Source organism: Hylobates moloch, unplaced genomic scaffold (genome assembly GCF_009828535.3).
Source record: "Hylobates moloch isolate HMO894 unplaced genomic scaffold, HMol_V3 SCAFFOLD_5, whole genome shotgun sequence".
NCBI lineage: Eukaryota > Metazoa > Chordata > Mammalia > Primates > Hylobatidae > Hylobates > Hylobates moloch.
In genome coordinates this window covers 139970883-139992027 of record NW_026652280.1, presented here as the reverse complement: position 1 = coordinate 139992027, position 21145 = coordinate 139970883, and the positions used below count along the sequence as shown (strand labels likewise).

General features: G+C 36.0%; 1 protein-coding gene across 1 annotated transcript in view; it reads right to left on the bottom strand.

Annotated features, from left to right (window-relative positions):
- Positions 1-20010, bottom strand: part of ODF2L (outer dense fiber of sperm tails 2 like) — a 55766-nt gene extending 35756 nt beyond the window's left edge. Inside the window, exons 1-8 of the mRNA XM_032155463.2 lie at positions 19934-20010; positions 12639-12700; positions 10980-11151; positions 9540-9672; positions 8764-8889; positions 7235-7297; positions 7033-7104; positions 6332-6448 (exon numbers count right to left, since the gene is read on the bottom strand). Of these exons, the coding sequence (XP_032011354.1) occupies positions 6332-6448; positions 7033-7104; positions 7235-7297; positions 8764-8889; positions 9540-9672; positions 10980-11092 (624 nt within the window). The 5' untranslated portion in view covers positions 11093-11151; positions 12639-12700; positions 19934-20010. The remainder of the gene's footprint in view (positions 1-6331; positions 6449-7032; positions 7105-7234; positions 7298-8763; positions 8890-9539; positions 9673-10979; positions 11152-12638; positions 12701-19933) is intronic.
- Between the last annotated feature and the right edge of the window lie 1135 nt (positions 20011-21145).

Sequence of the window (21145 nt, the reverse complement as noted above, 5' to 3'; positions counted from 1 at the left end):
AGATTCATAAAGCAAGTCCTCAGTGACCTACAAAGGGACTTAAACTCCCACACAATAATAATGGGAGATTTTAACACCCCACTGTCAGCATTAGACAGATCAACGAGACAGAAAGTTAACAAGGATATCCAGGAATTGAACTCAGCTCTACATAAAGTGGACCTAATAGACATCTACAGAACTCTCCACCCCAAGTCAACAGAATATACATTTTTTTCAGCACCACACCACACCTATTCCAAAATTGACCACATAGTTGGAAGTAAAGCTCTCCTCAGCAAATGTAAAAGAACAGAAATTGTAACAAACTGTCTCTCAGACCACAGTGCAATCAAACTAGAACTCAGGATTAAGAAACTCACTCAAAACCGCTCAACTACATGGAAACTGAACAACCTGCTCCTGAATGACTATTGGGTACATAATGAAATGAAGGCAGAAATAAAGATGTTCTTTGAAACCAACGAGAACAAAGATACAACATACCAGAATCTCTGGGACACATTCAAAGCAGTGTGTAGAGGGAAATTTATAGCACTAAATGCCCACAAGAGAAAGCAGGAAAGATCCAAAATTGACACCCTAACATCACAATTAAAAGAACTAGAAAACCAAGAGCAAACACATTCAAAAGCTAGCAGAAGGGTAGAAATAACTAAAATCAGAGCAGAACTGAAGGAAATAGAGACACAAAAAACCCTTCAAAAAATTAATGAATCCAGGAGCTGGTTTTTTGAAAAGATCAACAAAATTGATGGACCGCTAGCAAGACTAATAAAGAAGAAAAGAGAGAAGAATCAAATAGATGCAATAAAAAACGAAAAAGGGGATATCACCACCGATCCCACAGAAATACAATCTACCGTCAGAGAATACTACAAACACCTCTATGCAAATAAACTAGAAAATCAAGAAGAAATGGATAAATTCCTCGACAAATACACCCTCCCAAGACTAAACCAGGAAGAAGTTGAATCTCTGAATAGACCAATAACAGGTTCTGAAATTGTGGCAATAATCAATAGCTTACCAACCAAAAAGAGTCCAGGACCTGACGGACTCACAGCTGAATTCTACCAGAGGTACAAGGAGGAACTGGTACCATTCCTTCTGAAACTATTCCAATCGACAGAAAAAGAGGGAATCCTCCCTAACACATTTTATGAAGCCAGCATCGTCCTGATACCAAAACCTGGCAGAGACATAACCAAAAAAGAGAATTTCAGACCAATATCCTTGATGAACATTGATGCAAAAATCCTCAATAAAATACTGGCAAACCGAATCCAGCAGCACATCAAAAAGCTTATCCACCATGATCAAGTGGGCTTCATCCCTGGGATGCAAGGCTGGTTCAACACACGCAAATCAATAAATGTAATCCAGCATATAAACAGAACCAAAGACAAAAACCACATGATTATCTCAATAGATGCAGAAAAGGCCTTTGACAAAATTCAACAACCCTTCATGCTAAAAACTCTCAATAAATTAGGTATTGATGGGACGTATCTCAAAATAATAAGAGCTATCTATGACAAACCCACAGCCAATATCATGCTGAATGGGCAAAAACTGGAAGCATTCCCTCTGAAAACTGGCACAAGACAGGGATGCCCTCTCTCACCGCTCCTATTCAACATAGTGCTGGAAGTTCTGGCCAGAGCAATCAGGCAGGAGAAGGAAATAAAGGGTATTCAACTAGGAAAAGAGGAAGTCGAACTGTCCCGGTTTGCAGATGACATGATTGTATATCTAGAAAACCCCATGGTCTCAGCCCAAAATCTCCTTAAGCTGATTAGCAACTTCAGCAAAGTCTCAGGATACAAAATTAATGTACAAAAATCACAAGCATTCTTGTACACCAATAACAGACAAACAGAGAGCCAAATCATGAGTGAACTCCCATTCACAATTGCTTCAAAGAGAATAAAATACCTAGGAATCCAACTTACAAGGGATGTGAAGGACCTCTTCAAGGAGAACTACAAACCACTGCTCAATGAAATAAAAGAGGATACAAACAAATGGAAGAACATTCCATGCTCATGGGTTGGAAGAATCAATATCGTGAAAATAGCCATACTGCCCAAGGTCATTTATAGATTCAATGCCATCCCCATCAAGCTACCAATGACTTTCTTCACAGAATTGGAAAAAACTACTTTAAAGTTCATATGGAACCAAAAAAGAGCCCGCATTGCCAAGTCAATCCTAAGCCAAAAGAACAAAGCTGGAGGCATCACGCTACCTGACTTCAAACTACACTACAAGGCTACAGTAACCAAAACAGCATGGTACTGGTACCACAACAGAGACATAGATCAATGGAACAGAACAGAGCCCTCAGAAATGACGCCGCATAGCTACAACTATCTGATCTTTGACAAACCTGACAAAAACAAGAAATGGGGAAAGGATTCCCTATTTAATAAATGGTGCTGGGAAAACTGGCTAGCCATATGTAGAAAGCTGCAACTGGATCCCTTCCTTACACTTTATACTAAAATTAATTCAAGATGGATTAAAGACTTATATGTTAGACCTAAAACCATTAAAATCCTACAAGAAAACCTAGGCAATACCATTCAGGACATAGGCGTGGGCAAGGACTTCATGTCTAAAACACCAAAAGCAATGGCAACAAAAGCCAAAATTGACAAATGGGATCTAATTAAACTAAAGAGCTTCTGCACAGCAAAAGAAACTACCATCAGAGTGAACAGGCAACCTACAGAATGGGAGAAAATTTTTGCAACCTACTCATCTGACAAAGGGCTAATATCCAGAATCTACAATGAACTCAAACAAATTTACAAGAAAAAAACAAACAACCCCATCAAAAAGTGGGCAGAGGACATGAACAGACACTTCTCAAAAGAAGACATTTATGCAGCCAAAAAACACATGAAGAAATGCTCATCATCACTGGCCATCAGAGAAATGCAAATCAAAACCACAGTGAGATACCATCTCACACCAGTTAGAATGGCCATCATTAAAAAATCAGGAAACAACAGGTGCTGGAGAGGATGTGGAGAAATAGGAACACTTTTACACTGTTGGTGGGACTGTAAACTAGTTCAACCATTGTGGAAGTCAGTGTGGCGATTCCTCAGGGATCTCGAACTAGAAATACCATTTGACCCAGCCATCCCATTACTGGGTATATACCCAAAGGACTATAAATCATGCTGCTATAAAGACACATGCACACGTATGTTTATTGCGGCACTATTCACAATAGCAAAGAGTTGGAACCAACCCAAATGTCCAACAACGATAGACTGGATTAAGAAAATGTGGCACATATACACCATGGAATACTATGCAGCCATAAAAAATGATGAGTTCGTGTCCTTTGTAGGGACATGGATGAAACTGGAAAACATCATTCTCAGTAAACTATCGCAAGGACAAAAAACCAAACACCGCATGTTCTCACTCCTAGGTGGGAATTGAACAATGAGAACTCATGGACACAGGAAGGGGAACATCACACTCCGGGGACTGTTGTGGGGTGGGGGGAGGGGGGAGGGACAGCATTAGGAGATACACCTAATGCTAAATGACGAGTTAATGGGTGCAGGAAATCAACATGGCACATGGATACATATGTAACAAACCTGCACATTGTGCACATGTACCCTAAAACCCTAAAGTATAATAAAAAAAAAATAATAATAATTTCAATGTATACATAGAGCAAAACATCACATTGTACACATCATAAATATATATAATTTTTATTTGTCGATTATATATTAATATAGCTGAGAAAGGATTTGAAATTTTAAAAAACAAAACTGTACTACCCAGTGCTCAGTGGCTGCTGTGGTGGTACTTTTCTTATAGGACCAGGCCTATGGCTGGTATTTAGACATTTTTTCTGGAAGTTCAGCCTCAAGACTGGGAGTCTCCAGTCCTCTATATATTTCTGTGAGCACCCTCTATCCTTAATAAACCAAAGTTCATTTTTGTTGTGTGCTACTAAGAATTCTGACGGAATCAAAACCCAGCTCAGACAGCACTTGCCTGTACAGTCCACCAACATTCTTTTAATGGATGACCTACATCATTAAGGAAAGTTTCGATTATATTTTCTACATTCTGATTACTAGGATATAGAGTGTGGACTATCATTTTGGAAATTTCCATTTAAAAAAGAAAGAAATGGTTTTGTTAATTAAATAAAATCATCCAAAACAAAAAAAAAAAAAAAAATTGCAAAGGAGTCACAGTAAAAGCTAAACCTAGGACTTTTCAACTTAACTCTATAATCATCAAAATCTAAGCTTCTTAACTGCCTCTAAAATTGAGATTAAGAAGTATATATTAAGATTTAGATTTGATTTCTTTGAAGAGTGACTAAGTAAACTAAAAGAAGGAGCAATACATTCTTAAATTGTTTTTAAAAAACAAAATCTCATAAAACATAAGTAGCTGGGGAAAAACAGCAGTACAGTAAGTCGACATAAGACAAAGGAACATCCCACAGGAAACACTGCTGTCATTCCTCTAAAAGTCCACACGGTGTCATCATCACACCATGAATAGTTGCCATCTTAGGTTAAAAAACTTCTAAACCTAGAAACTAAATTTTCTTTTTGAACACGGTTCCAGACACGATTTTCTCACCAGATTTATCAAATCCCACACTTACGCACTATCAAGGAGTATACTGAAACGACAAATTATTTTTATAATTTCAAAATAACCTCTCAAGTCATTTGCCAAATGAACACATAAAGCTGATTATCTTCTTTTACTATCTTCAAAGCAGTGTCTGTATATACATGTTACATTTTATACAGACAATTATTCTCAGTCTCTTCTGAAAGTATGAAAATGTTCTAATTGCTATATCACAAAGATCTAGAAAGAAAAATTGGTGCAAGGCATCTGTGGGATAGTTCCCAGAGATTTACAATGTAAATTTTTAAAAGACCCAATAAAACAAATTACTCAACGCTAGAAAGTTGAGATTGATGTTGCCAAATTGAGTTCACTGGATTCAGACTCTTAAAAAAAAAAAACACAACAACAAAACAAAAAAAAACACTGTCAAACCTAAGTCAAAAAGAACTAAATTCTGAACCGCTTAATTACTTAATGGCTTAAATCCAAAAGTGTGTGAGAGAAAATGCAGAAAAATCCGTAGACTCAGTTTCTTTTAATCATTTCTTAACAGTAGCATTTTGGTAAAAGAATTTGAATTCAAATTATAGTAGAATTTCATAGCAAAATTTTAGGATTTTAGCCTTACGTTCTTTCTCCAAATTATCATGGTTATAAAAAATAACCACTATGCTTTAAGATAAATTGGGAAAGATGATTATCTAATATGTTCAATCACACATCAGATGTATTCAATCACATGTGTTCTCCTGTATTTACTATGACAGACCACTGCAATACCAAGTCCAGTTCATCTGCAGTGCCCTAGCATATAAAATTTATATCCCCCATAAACCCGCTTAATGTCCCTTTAAAGGAACACACATACACACACACACACACACACACACACACACACACACACACACAAACTCGAGTATGGTTTTGAAACATGCTACAGGTTGCAGACATCTGCTATGATTCAGGAGTGCAAAACCAAACAGAAATCTAACTCAGAAGTCCTCACACTCAATGGAGTTTGAGTCTCTGTAACCTCTCAAGGTGGGAATATTGCTTCTTTGCCTTTGACGGAAAAAAAAAGTTACCTTATATTGTATGATATGCCACCTCAAATTCTTATCTCAAAGTGACTTTGACTCCAAAAGAATAATTAAACCAAAAAATTCTCCTTAATTATACTTCTACAAAGTTGTTTAATAAGGGAATTACTTAATTTTGTGAACAACAAAGTTGGGCTGATTTTAAAATTATTACGATTAGTAACAAAAAATAAACATTGTATTGACTGTTAAACATGTGAAAGAATGTATGTATATATGTATAGATGGAGAAAAAAGATTGAAATAATGTACACCGAAATGTTAACAACGATTTTGGTGTATTTAAATTTATTTTCTATAAATTTTCCACAGTAAATATAAATTAACTATAAAGTAGAAATGATTTTTAAAGTAATTCAATTCCATAAATCCTTCCTAGATTGGTATTAAACAGAGACAGCATTCTTATATTGAAATTTGGACCCAAACCTTTAGTTAGGCCACAGATATTAAGATTTACCTTAAATATGTATTTCCCATGTCAACAATTGTGTATTTTAAAACCACCAAATTCTAGAACTAAGGAAGGCTTTATAGCCTTTCATTAATTTTATCACTTAAGCTATAAAAATGGATACATATTTATATATAACCTTTACATATTCTTTCAACTTATCGTTCTCGGCTTCCTTTTTATGAATTTGAATCTGTAGTCGTTCATGTACTACTTTTACTGATTGGGAAAAACGGTTTGCTTTCAAAGTGTTTGTCTGTAACAAAGAGAAAGAGAAAACCAAAAAAAAATCCATATTATTTGCTGTATCCCCAGCCCAATATCTTCAATTTTACCCTGATTGAGGCACAATCTAAACAGCTGATAAAAAGCAAAGCACTACTTTACATAAACTGCCGCCCCTATTACAAATGTATTTCATGCTCAACCAGGGCTAAGTTTTTTTCCCCAACCTTTTTTATTTAATGGCTCCTGATAATCATCTCTTTTTTAAAATTCTCATCTATCTTTCTAAATAAAGGTATGGATATACCTAAAATGCTCCTACAAACACTAAAATTCCTTAATTTGTCCCCCAATTGAAATACATACAAATTTAAAACAGTTCCTATATGAAGTGATTTATGCCAAGTATCCTGACAAACACCATAAAATTCTAAAAATACTTAATAAAATTAAGATGTTATATTTGATAGGTAAAACCTGTAAAATATCCAAATAATCTAGAATTTCAAAACACTTTTCTGTGTTTATTTCTGAGGAGTTGAAGCCAGGGTGGGAAAAAAAAGGGGGTCAATATTAATATAATGAATTAAGCTCAAAAGCTCAAATTTTGCTTACCTTTTCACTCTGAAACAAATAAGAAAGTTCTTGGATGTGGGCCTCCTTTTCAAATACCTTCTTCTTAAGATTCTTGAGCAAATATAAAATAAGAATTAGAAATTTCACAACTTGGATAATATTGGCTAATTTATAAAACCAAGCAGCATGCAAATAACAATGACAGGAAGAATGGACACAAAGTAAGTGTGGAAAGACTTACAGTATTTTCACTTTCATTATCAGTTAGATTTTCTAGCAACATGCTGGGTAAATTGTCTCCTGTCTGAGAAAAGAATGTTATAAATCAGTGACCGCAAATTATATTTCTCTATATAAAAAAGTAGGAAGTGAAATAAGCATTACTCAATAAATTAATATATTAATTCAGATTTTTAAAAGAGTTAACCATTGAAAAGATTTTTGCCCAAGTATTCCAAATTATTTTTGGTCTGCAATTTATGAAATTAGTTAATTTACTAAATTGATCTCAAAAGAATGCCTCAGAAAGTATAGGCCAATGACACTAAAATCACAAAAACCCTCTATACAAAAGAAGTTTGTATAGAGTTTGTATAGAGTATAGAATGCAACACAGTGCTGTTTACAAATAGGCAAAAATTATCAACAATCTAAATTCTAGCAATAAGAAATCTCTTAAAGAATTACAGCAAATCAGTAACAGAATTCTATATAGCCATTTTAAATGAGACCATAGACGACTATTTATTCATTTTTGAGAGTCATACTTCTGCTTTAGAATGTGAAAAAGCTATCAATTCTTTTCACCCAAAACCACATATATATGTACATATAATGCAAAATTGTACATGGAATTTCAGAGGGCTCATGGATTTCATAAAGGCCATCCTTGGATCCATAAGCGTCTAAAGAGCTCGAGTTAAGATTCCTTTCTATTCAAAAAATATTCAATACATGAGAAAATATTGATACAGTGTTAAGTATAAAAGTCCAATTACAAAACAAAGATAGTAGTTTTACTCCATTTTTCTAAAACACCACGTATATATGCACACATAACATATATAAAGAAACAAAATACTGCAAAACGTACACAACATAAAATTAACAGTCCTTAATAGTGATGTTTCACTAAGTGCTGAGATCGAGAATATTTCTCTGCTTATCACAATTTTCTATCAGCATGTAACCTTTTAATTACAAAAGCTATTACCTAATATTAGATAGTTTTTACAATTCTGAAATAATTTTTATCATAGGAAAAAGCCAAAAGGGAGTCAGAAGAATAATTTAGGTGATTTAAAGGGTATAAGCTTTCTTTTTGGAGTGATAAAAATGCTTTAAAATTGACTGTGGTGATGGCTGCACAACTCTGTGAATACAATGAAAACCACTGAATTTTATAATTTAAATGGAAGAACTGTATGGTATGTGAATTCTATTTCAATAAAGCTTTTACCAGATGAAGAATATATAGATATGTATAAATATAACGTACAAAAAGCTTAAACTCAAAAAGTGTATATTTTATTCGAATCAGCTAAGTATAACAAAGTTTTTGAGATGAAAAACGAAAATACATTTTCTATAAAAACGTGGTTTTCATATACAACTACTTATGAAACATTAAAGGTATGGATTAATGACTGACAAAATTCAAATAATTATTTCCATTTAAAATATACCAATAATTTCTACAGTTTAAAAATAATGTATCCTTCAAATGAGAAATATCACTATTAAAATGAGTGCTTAGTGTTGATGCCTTACTTGTTTGTAGTCTCTCTTTCTAAGAAGATGTTCTAAAGCTAGTTTTACACTTTTGAAGGTGTCTAATTCTTTTGTTAATATTTCCTTCTGTTCGGAAATCTTCAAATTCGATGCAGAAAGATTCACCTGACAAATTATAAGAACCACATACACATTTTAAGACAGCATTAAGTAAAACCCTCTAAAATATATTATCAAACGACATTTTTTCCTACTAAACAAAATCATTCTTTTGTGCATAGTAATAATAAATGTTACAAAATTTGTTAATAGTAAATTGGATCTGTTATATAGTACATTAAAATAAAATGAAATCAAAATAAGAGCTTAAATTTTAAAAGCATTTTAGGCTTTTATTTAAATAAGTTATAGAAGATAATCTATTGTTTGTCCCTAATTTAAACTTTAATATGCTGAAACTTAAAAATAGTTCTCTACTCCAAATAATACTATAGAAACATATATTTCATCTCTCAGAAGATTTTAGTTTAAAATTCACTCTTAAGAAAAGCTGATTTTCTAGTTGAACTCCGGGTAATTCAAACATCCAAAATATATTGTTTCTAGCTTAGCCTCTTATCAGGTGTATGCTGAGATTATCTTTCAGGAAAAGAATTGTAGTTAATGACACGGGAATAAAGAATTCTGATAAACCCTCATTTTTGGTATTAAATACTCATATGTGAGCACACCTATATAAGATATGAGACCTCAGTTAATGCATTCTGAGTATTATACTAGCTTTTCATTTTATTATATATTCATAAGTCACTCACATTTTCAAAATTAATCTTTTCAACGGTGTCCTTAAATAGTGGCAAAAGCAATTCTATAGAACGAGTTACCAACTCCGCTTCCTTAAGTGTTGCTTCCAATTCAGTCTTTTCATTTAGAATGTCCTGCTTCAGGCTAATTACAAATGCACATACAAAATTTAAGTTAAATCCACTTCATTTAAAGATGCTCCTCAGAAATGCCATATCACCTATACAGTACTCTTAATAGCAAGGACAACTTTTAGTTCAAAAGTAGCTCGAAACTTGGATTTTGAGTGTAAGCAAATTTTAAGAATATTTTACTTATATTTTACTTGTATGTAATCACAAAAGTTATTTGGATTAAAGATGTATGTATAGTTAAGTTTGAAGGAGCATTTTCAATATTTATAAGTAAAATTCCAAGTGATATGGAAACTCTTTAATTGGCAGCTTTTCTCTTTCTTTGTAAAACATAACGGCTCATTAACAACTGACGGCATCTTAGAGGCGATGTCAAAAATATATGTGTTCTTAAGCACAACTGGCTTAAAGTAATGAGCCTAAGAACATTCTATCTATAAATGACACCTGTCCCTTATTAAAAACCATGGGCAGAAAGTCAAGTGTGATTATAGATGATAAAATATTATTTTCATTCATAACAAGTTAAACCAGAAGCTGGACTAAGCTATCCATACTGACAGTAATGGTATACTAAGATTGCCATTTGACGGGGGGCAATATTCCATGTAAATAACAAGTGTATTCCTCACTCTAAAGAAGTATGACAAGTATTTGCTATATAGTAATATACCAAATGACAGTGATTTCACATTCATTAACTACATTTCTAATATCACATATTATATTTTCATTTATCTTAAATAGCTTTATTTTACAAATTCTTAACAGATGAGGTTTTCATTTTTTTTTCTTTTTCGAGATGGAGTCTCGCTCTGTCACCCAGGCTCTGTCACCCAGGAGTACAGTGGCGTTATCTCGGCTCACTGCAACCTTCGCCTCCCGGGTTCAAGTGATTCTTCTACTGCAGCCTTCCAAGTAGCTGGGACAACAGGCACATGCTACATCTGGCTAATTTTTGCATTTTTTCAGTAGAGATGGGGTTTCACCATGTTGGCCAGGCTGATCTTGAACTCCTGACCTCAAGTGATCCACCTGCCTCATCCTCCCAAAGTGCTGGGATTACAGGCATGATCCATTGCGCCCAGCCAAGTTTTCATTTTTAATTGCTTTCATTAAGATTCAAAAAAACTAGCTGAATTCTGCTAGATGAGTACCTTTGTAATCAGATTAAATATATTTTAATAAATAAATACTAGATTTGGAAAAGATATTCTTAAAAGAATGCTGTATTTGATTCAAATAATTTATATTATAGACAAAACAGGAAATCCTGAAATCGGAAATTTAGATTTCCCCTGATACTGATGAGAATACCAGCTGAGATGACTTTCACTGGTACACCGTGGTAAATCTTCTTTCTCTGATATAGTTTTAAGATGGGAAAAGAGTTCTTCAGAATGACTTCCATCATTTACAGCCTTCTCCATAAATTCAGTAAATGGATTTATAGGTGGCTTCACAGAGACTTCTCCACATAAGCTGAAAGCTAGGAAATATTTTAGTTATTAAATTTATTTCAATAGAGATTTTTTGTCATTACTCTCATAAAAAATAAAGGTTATAAGGATGTGTAAAAGGATAACATTTCAAAGACAAAATAAGAGGTATAACTGCTACTCATTGTTATACTAATTCAAAATTGTATCAAAATTGCATAGCACAACCACTCAACAATTGCCAATTTCCATACACTGTTTCCAAAAGGCCTGATAATTCCTAAATAATCACAAGAGTGTAAAAATCTTTATTAGTCTATTTCTTGAAGTATTACAATATTTGAACCCAGCAGGACTATAAAACAAATATAAAAACCATGGGTTACCTATAGTCTGTCTTATTAGGCCCATGCCATAAGAAATATATGTTATTTATGCCTAAATCTGCAGAAATTCAACTTTCCAAAGTACTTGGCAACAATAGCTACAAAGGATAGGATACTCAATTGCAAGTAGACATTTCAAAATTAAATTCACTTACTCCTATTCCCAACTCAATCTAGAATATTATTGCTGATAATGAAAAGACCAGACAGATGACATTACTTCCAAATGTTACTAATTGTTTTTACTCACACCTGTAGATGTCACTTTAAAAATGTGAACATTTATTAATTTCTTCAAAACTACTCCAATTTAAGTAATGAGTTAGAGCTCTGGCAACCATTAAGGCTCTGTTTTCCCAACTCTAACAATACGTGGTAATGTGTTCCCTGACTTCATTTTATGTTTACACAAAATCAAAGGTTATATTTAAGGTTTTCTACATTTTTTTTGGATATTTGCCTCCTTGTAATTTAGTTTTATATGTCTGTATTACAAAACATATTACATTCAGGAATTTTTAACACTTAGAGTAGAAGTGAAATTACAGGTTGAAGATTATTTAAATTAGCCATTCAGAAACCTTCCAAAGTGTCCATAAAATGTATACATTTTATCTGAATGTTCTATATACTATAGAGACAAATATTTAGGAAACAGGCCAAAGAAGTATGGTCATATTTTTTAAATACCAGAAAGTGAAGTCCAAAAAGAACTGCTAAGTAACCAACAGATAGTCTAAGATGATTCCCTTGAACGCTGCAAATATGCAACATCTATTACAATGGTATAACAATATTTTGAGCTATTTATAGACTAGAAGAATTACAAGTACACAAAATAAAATAAAAAACCAAACCTGAAAGTTAAGAAGAATATGTTCTGGATAAGTCACTGCAATCAAGAGAACCATCATCTACTAATTCGTTCAGTTGCAATAGCTATCCCATACAGAGAGCAACTGGTACCAACCCTTTACTTGTTTAAATATTTGTCATATTTGTCTCTCTGTGGACTGGAATCTCAAGAAAGAATGTCTTTTTTATATTTGAATCCTCAGCACCTATAAGCCTCGTAAAAGCTAAGCAATAATGGAAGGAAAACACATAAGGCTTAGAGCTTTTAAAGAATATAATGACTAAAGACTGTTTACCTTTTTTTTAAAATTCACCCCTTGATTTGTCTTTTCAGGGATCATTAAAAGACAAATGGTTCCTATATTTGGAATAAAAGTTTAAAAAACAATGTAAGAAGACAGAAATTTTCAATTTGTAGAAAATATTTTACAAGATAAGACTAGTTTGGTATTGGTATTTTATACACAACTTTTCTAAAAGTTTTATCATAAGATAAAGTCATAAAATTTTTCTGCTTCATCACGTATAATTGGTAACCGCCATTTATCTTAAAGGGTAAACAAATAAATAAAATCAATACACTGTAAAACTAGGAATTCAGAATGACTTTCTACCTAACATTCTAAAATGGAATCTACATTACATTACTGATTTCTCAACACACAAGGAAGAGAACTATTTGTCTCAGGAATTTCCATGAAAATTATCGACAGTCATCTTCTCCAGGATAAATATTGTTCAGAGATTCCAAGGCACTCCACTGCTTTTGTGTTGTGATAATTGTGTAACAAAAAATATGTGTTGAACAAAAATGTAATAATTTTATTTAGCATAAAAAGTCCTACTTTATAAGAAATGCTATCATTTTATTGGACCAAATGTATTCTTGCATAGAAAAGCAGACATTTCACAATAAAATGTTTTCAGTAATGTGGAATATACTGTTAACTGACAAATATACTTTTGTACAACTTTTCAGTGGTGGGTGAAACAAAGACACATATTCTGTATACATGTTTAATGATCAAATCATTTTAAAGATAACTTTAAATTCTTCAAACTGAATGATAAGAGTGACACTATCTATCAAAACCTCTGGGTGCTAAGAGAAAGGTTCATAGCCTTAAATGCCTACATTGAAAAGTCTGAAAGAACACAAACAGACAATGTAAGGTCACATCTCAAGAAACTAGAGAAACAAGAACAAAACAAACCCAAACCCAACAGAAGGCAGGAAATAACCAAGATCAGAGAAGAACAAAATGAAACTGAAAAAAAAAATACAAAAGATAAATGAAACAAGAAGCTGGTCCTTTGAAAAGATAAATAAAATTGATAGACCATTAGCAAGATTAATCAAGAAGAGAAAAGATTCAAATAAGCTCAATTAGAAATGAAACGGGAGATATTACAACTGACACCACAGAAATACAAAAGATCACTCAGGCTACTATGAACACCTTTACACACATAAACTAGAAATCCTAGAGGAGATGGATAAATTCCTGGATACAACCCTCCTAGCTTAAATCAGGAAGAATGAGAAACCCTGAACAGACCGATAACAAGCAGTGAGACTGCAATAGTATTTTAAAAATTACCAACAACAACAACAAAAAGTCCAGGACCAGATAGATTCACAGCTGAATTCCACCAGACGTTCAAAGAACAACTGGTACCAATCCTATTGACACTACTCTACAAGATACAGAAAGAGAGAATCCTCCCTAAATCATTCTATGAAACCAGTATCACCCTAATACCAAAAGCAGGAAAGGACATAACCAAAAAAGAAAACTATAGACCAATATCCCTGATGAACATAGATGCAAGAATTCTTAAAAGGCCAGGCGTGGTGGCTCATGCCTGTAATCCTAGCACTTTGGGAGGCTGAGGCGGGTGGATCACGAGGTCAGGAGTTCAAGACCAGCCTGGCCAAGATGGTGAAACCCTGTCTCTACTAAAAATACAAAAATTAGCTGGGCATCGTGGCGGGCGCCTAAAATCCCAGCTACTCCGGAGGCTGAGGCAGAGAAATGCTTGAACCCGGGAGGCGGAGGTTGCAGTAAGCCAAGACCATGCCACTACACTCTAGCCTGGCAACAGAGTGAGACTCTGTCTCAAAAAAAAAAAAAAAAAAAAAAATTATTAACAAAATACTAGCTAACCAAATTCAACAACGTATCAAAAAGATAATCCACCATGATCAAGTGGGCTTCATACCAGGGATGCAGGGATGGTTTAACATCCACAAGTCAATAAATGTGATACACCACATAAACAGAATTAAAAAAAATCAAGCGATCATCTCAATAGATGCAGAAAAAGCATTTGACAAAATCGAGCATCCCTTTATGATTAAAACCCCCAGCAAAATCGGCATACAAGGGACATACCTCAATGTAATAAAAGCCATCTATAACAAACCCATAGCCAACATAATACTGAATGGGGAAAAGTTGAAAGCATTCCCTCTGAGAACTGAAACAAGACAAAGATGCCCACTCTCATCATCTGTATTCAACATAGTAATGGAAGTCCTAGCCAGAGCAATCAGAGAAAAGAAAGAAAGAAAGGGCATCCAAATAGGTAAAGAGGAAGTCAAACCGTTGCTGTTTGCTGATGATATGACTCTATACCTAGAGAATCCTAAAGACTCCTCCAAAAAGCTCCTAGAACTGATAAATTCAGCAGTTTCAAGATACAAAATTAATGTACACAAATCAGTAGCACTGCAATACATCAACAGTGACCATGCTGATAATCAAATCAAGAACTCAAGCACTTTTACAAAAGCTGCAAAAACAAAACAAAACAAAATAAAATACTTAGGAATATACCTAACCAAGGAGATGAAAGACCTCTACAAGGAAAACTATAAAACACTGCTGAAAGAAATCATAGATGACACAAACAAATGGAAACACATCCCATGCTCATGGATGGGTCAAATCAATATTGTGAAAAGGGCCATAATGCCAAAAGCAATCTACAATTTCAATGCAATTCGCATAAAAATACCATCACCACTCTTCACAGAACTAGAAAAAACAATCCTGAAATTCACTTGGAACCAAAAAAAGAGCCCACATAGCCAAAGCAAGACTAGGTGAAAAGACATCACATTACCCAACTTCAAACTATACTCTAAGGCCACAGTCACCAAAACAGCATGGTACTGGTATAGAAATAGGCACACAGACCAATGGAACAGAATAGAGAACCCAGATATAAACCCAAATACTTACAGCCAACTGATACTTGACAAAGCAAGCAAAAACATAAAGTGGGGAAAAGACACCCTATTCAACAAATGGTGCTGGGATAATTGGCAAGCCACATGTAGGAAAATGAAATTGGATCCTCATCTCTCACCTTACACAAAAATCAACACAAGATGGATCAAAGACTTAAATCTAAGACCTGAAACTATAAAAATTCTGGAAGATAACATCAGAAAAACCCTTCTAGATATTGGCTTAGGCAAAGATTTCATGACCAAGAACCCAAAAATAAATGCAATAAAAATAAAGATAAATAGCTGAGACTTAATTAAACTAAAGAGCTTTTGCATGGCCAAAGGAATAGTCAGCAGAGGAAAGAGACAACCCACAGAGTGGGAGAAAATCTTCACAATCTATACATCTGACAAAAGACTAATATCCAAAACCTACAATGAACTCAAATTAGCAAGAAAAAAACAATCCCATCAAAAAGTGGGCTAAGGACATAAATAGACAATTCTCAAAAGAATATATACAAATGGCCAACAAACATGAAAAAATGCTCAACATCACTAATGATCAGGGAAATGCAAATCAAAACCACAACGTGATACCACCTTACGCCTGCAAGCACAGCCATAATCAAAAAAAATAATAGATGTTGGCATGGATGCAGTGAAAAGAGAACACTTCTACACTGTTGGTGGGAATGTAAACTAGTACAACTGCTATGGAAAACAGTGTGGAGATTCCTTAAAGAACTAATAGTAGAGCTACCATTTGATCCAGCAATCCCACTACTAGCCATCTACCCAGAAGAAAAGAAGTCATTATATAGAAAAGATACTTGCACATGCATTTTTATAGCAACACAATGTCCATCAAACAATGAGTAAAAAAACTGTGATATACATATATATAATATATATGATAAAATACTACTCAGCCATAACAAGGAATAAATTAATGGCATCCGCAGCAACATGGATGGAATTGGAGACTATTACTCTTAGTGAAGTAACTCAGCAATAGAAAACCAAACATCATATGTTCTCACTCATAAGTGGGAGCTAAGCTATGAGGATGCAAAGGCATAAGAATGAATCAGTGGACTTTGGAGATTCAGGGTGAAAGGGTGGGAAGGGGGTGAGTGATAAAAGACTACCAATTGGATTCAGTGTACACTGCTCAGGGATGGGTGCACCAAAATCTCACAAATCACCACTCAAGAACTCACTCATGTAACCAAATACTACCTGTTCCCCAAAAACCTATGGAAATGAAAAATTTTAAAAAACCATTTAAAAATCCTTAAAGATGAGCAATTTTAAAATATTTTAAAATGTTTAAAGATTTAAATTTCCTATACAGAGACAATTTTGCCAGTCTACTGCTAAGAGGACATGTACTTAAAGCTTTTTCCAGGAGTGCTTGTAGGCTATGTTCCATTGTGGCCAACAGCAAGCATTTGGGGATAACTGTTCAGGGATCATGATGCCAGCCATGGTCAGAGAAAAAGGAAAATCATGGTCCATGGCAGATCAGACTAAGTGAATTAACTAACTTCAGACGAATACGTATTTTAAAATAATCTCTCTGAAGAGAATAGCATATGAAACCTGCACATTTTGTTTTCTCAAACACGAATTCTTAGAAAACTAACTTCTACTGGCTTCAAACACAGCTTCTACTGAAAAAAGTCACCATGAAATATTCAGCAAGGAACACAAAGTAGATGTAGGAATGCTCTTTTTTTCCCCCTACTATTCTGGACACTAGTCAAAAGTTCACCAGAGAGGTAACTGTATGAAAAAAAAAAAGTATAGGAAGTTTGGAAAAAGGCAAAAAGCTGGAAAATAAATTTTATAGGTAAAAGCTACCAAAATGGAAAAAACATTTTCTGATACAGAGAGATTAGCTTAGATAACTAATTGGCTAATGCCTCTCTCCAATGAATAAAGAAGGATGTATATTTAAAAGATGGGCTGCAGATTGGATAATATAGGCAGAAGAGTTGACAGCAAGAGTGGCTGGTCTGTAAACACGGCATGTACTTCAAAGCCAACATCCCATTTCCTTCTCAAAGTATTGCCCTGATTTCTTCAGCCCACCAAGAACTCTAAACAAAAGTATTTTCAGAATCATATAGTTTAGAATTTAATTGCTCCATAAATGCTCATATTTTAGTTTTCTTTTAAACTTGCCATTAACTGTGAGGACAAATATACGCATCACTCTGTGCCCTAAAAAATTACCTAACACAGTGGGGAGCGTAGATTAGGTTCTCAAATATAAGTTAGGGTGACTAAATTATTTATTGTTTAAACTCAGACACTTTTGAGTGTCCATATAGAGCCCAATTACTCGGAAAAAGACTGGGCCAAAGATGTTCAGAATATTGTCTAATCCCAAATAAAGTCACCATCCTGTACCAGATAAACATAAAGCATATTCCTTTCCTTCAACATGACAGCTGTTGTCATTTACTGAGCAGAGCACTGACTGACCTTATAAACATCATCTCACAAAAGCTTCATAAGGTTGCTATTAAAAAGCTATAAATAAGGAAATTAAATCTTAGAAGAGTTAAACAGCTTGTCCAAGATTACAAGTACGAAATTGGTGGAACTCAGTTTTGAATTAAAAGCCATGAGATGGTGAAACCCCGTCTCTACTAAAAATACAAAAATTAGCCAGGCATGGTGGTGGGTGCCTGTAGTCCCGGCTACTCGAGAGCGGCTGAGGCAGGAGAATCGCTTGAACCTGGGAGGCGGAGGTTGCAGTGAGCCGAGATCGCGCCACTGCACTCCACTGCGACAGAGCGAGACTCCATCTCAAAAAAAAAAAAAAAAAAGCCATGATACGAAAACATAAATATAAAAATCTACAAAGCAAAAAGTACCCCACAAACTTGCCTTTATTCAGTCAGGTTTTAATACTTATAAATTCAATTTAGATTCAAAAGATTAAAACTGTTCTGGACAAGGAAATGAGTAATGAATAAGATTGAGCTACCTAAAAGCTCTACAGACTACAATTCTAAAGAAAGAGAGCAGACCCTGACCAGATCACTAAATTCCATTGTTCTAAAGTCTGTCACAAGGAACTTTTGGGATAGAAAAACTACACTATAAATACACATCCATTGTGAAATAAGAAGATGAAAAAGAGAAACAAAAAGCAGATCATAAACATGATCATGACATTCTTACTATAAGCAAAATATCAAACTAATTTCAAAAGCAGACAGGTTTTCTGCCTTTTTTTTTTTTTTTTGAGACAGAGTCTCGCTCTGTCGCCCAGGCTGGAGTGCAGTGGCATGATCTCGGCTCACTGCAAGCTCCGCCTCCTGGGTTCACGCCATCTCCTGCCTCAGCCTCCCGAGTAGCTGAGACTACGGGCGCCCGCCACCACGCCCAGCTAATTTTTTGTATTTGTTTTAGTAGATACGGGGTTTCACCGTGTTGGCCAGGATGGTCTCGATCTCCTGACCTTGTGATCCGCCCACCTCGGCCTCCCAACGTGCTGGGATTACAGGTGTGCGCCACCGCGCCCGACCGGGTTTGTTTCTTTAACCATAACTAAGTTGCACTTAAAACTCCAAGAACCTCATTCATTCAAAAACACTTGAAACCGTACTATGCGTTGCGTGATGAGGAAACTGTCTTCGAAATAGATTTTATCCCCAACAGCAGCCCCAGTATGGTTATTCTCAGTAAATAACAAGCACCACCAATCACTAACCACCTACATTCGGTGCCACCTTAATGGCCCTGCGTTTACTTAATCTCGTATTACAACCACCCCAAAGTGATGATTATTGTCTCCATTTTAGAGTTATCAGTAAGAAGCCAGGAAGGTTCAGTGACCTAGACAAGGCCACACAGCGGGTTCAGTGGCAGAGCTGGGACTGAACACAAGTCGGCCTTTAGCACTCTCCACGACCCTAGGTCAATCCCGCACTAGAGGGGTCGCCTACAGGGGCTGGGACCTAGAGGAATCCTGGAGAAGGAATTATTTCCTGAGGATTCCTGTAATATACCTCACTTACGAAGCCCCCAGGGCTTCCTACAATTTGATATATCACATGATGGGCGCTTAAAAGCCAGCCCAATGATTAAGAGGTCACTATTTCTGAAAGAAACGCAACCATATCCAGGAACAGCCCGGTCAGGACTTCGTTCTGGACAAGCCCACCTCACGCTAACATCTGCCCTGATGGCCCAGGGACCACAACCTTCCTAAGAGTGAGTCTCGCCGCCCTTTTCCCAGGCCAGGTAGTCAGCCTGAGGGAGGTGGAGGGTTTGCGCGGAGGGGGCTGGGTAGGCGCGAGGGCCTGTTACTTCCGGGACCCACCACTGCCTCACCTCCAGACCTCTAACGGCTCCCGCGGTAAACGCTCAGCAGCAGCTAGGCTCCCCACAAAGTCGTCCCCAACCCAAAAGGCGTACTTACGCCCCCGCCGCTGCGTCCGCACGTCTTCGTGACGTCAGCCCGCCATCGCCGCGCTATAAAAAAAGGGTCAGAGGCGCCAGGGCTGCTGCAATGGAAACCCTGGCAATCCTTCTTGTGCTCTGGGTCGGCTAGGAGGGAGCGGGACGCAGGGGGCACTACAGTGGGTAGACTAGGAAGGAAGGCAAGGGACGCGAGGTGGGAAGCAGGCGAATTCCTAGACCTGCTTGCCGCGGAAGAGTGCCCGCTCAAGTGGAACAAAAGCGCAGCTAGTAACCGGCTAGTGGCTTCTCTGGCAACGGCGGCCCCGCCCCTCCCGTCAGGCCCGCAGCAGGCTGCTGATTGGTCCGGGTTAGGGACGGCGGGCAGCGCCTGTCGCTATTGGCGAGGGTGAGGAACGGGTCAGGGAGGGCAGCTTCGTGTCTATCCTTGTTTCTCGGGTAAAATTTGTTTTAAGCGTTTGTCTATGGAAAAGGACAGCACTTGTGTACGTTACCGAAAATCATAACCGAGCCCAACTAGAAAAAAAGGAAATAAAGCCAATTCCGAGTTTTCTGGCGCTTGGCCTGGATGTGCCCTGCTTTTGCTTTTTAAAGAGAAGATTTGAAAACGTGAAGGCAACTGCGACCGGAAGAAACCTCCTTTTAAATGTATAGTAGTATTTTTAGCTGAGATGCCTCCCTGGGCCTCAGGTTTTTTCCTGTTAAATGAGGAAGCCTGAGGATGTTCTTCAAGGTGCCTTCAAGGTCTCAAAGTCTTTCGTATCTGTGCTACAGCCAGCTGGTCTGGTTTATAAAGTCCTGAAGAAGCAAAGCAAGATTATAATCGGAAAATTATCTTCATTCAATGCCTCTACTTAATATTCATGTTAAGAATCGTACACCAACCTATGAAGTTGACAAGTAGAGTAACTGTCAACTAAGCCGTAACCGTGGCATGCTGCTACCTAAATAATTGGTTTCACTAAAGCACTCCAGCAATGTTTTTCCACCAGTACTGTAATTGTCCCTTTCATAATTTAAAGTGGGAGACAGAATTAATACATTTTCAGCAAAGGGCCAGTGATATGGTTAGGCTCTGAGTCTCCAACCACATCCCATCTTGAATTGTAATCCCCATAATCCCCA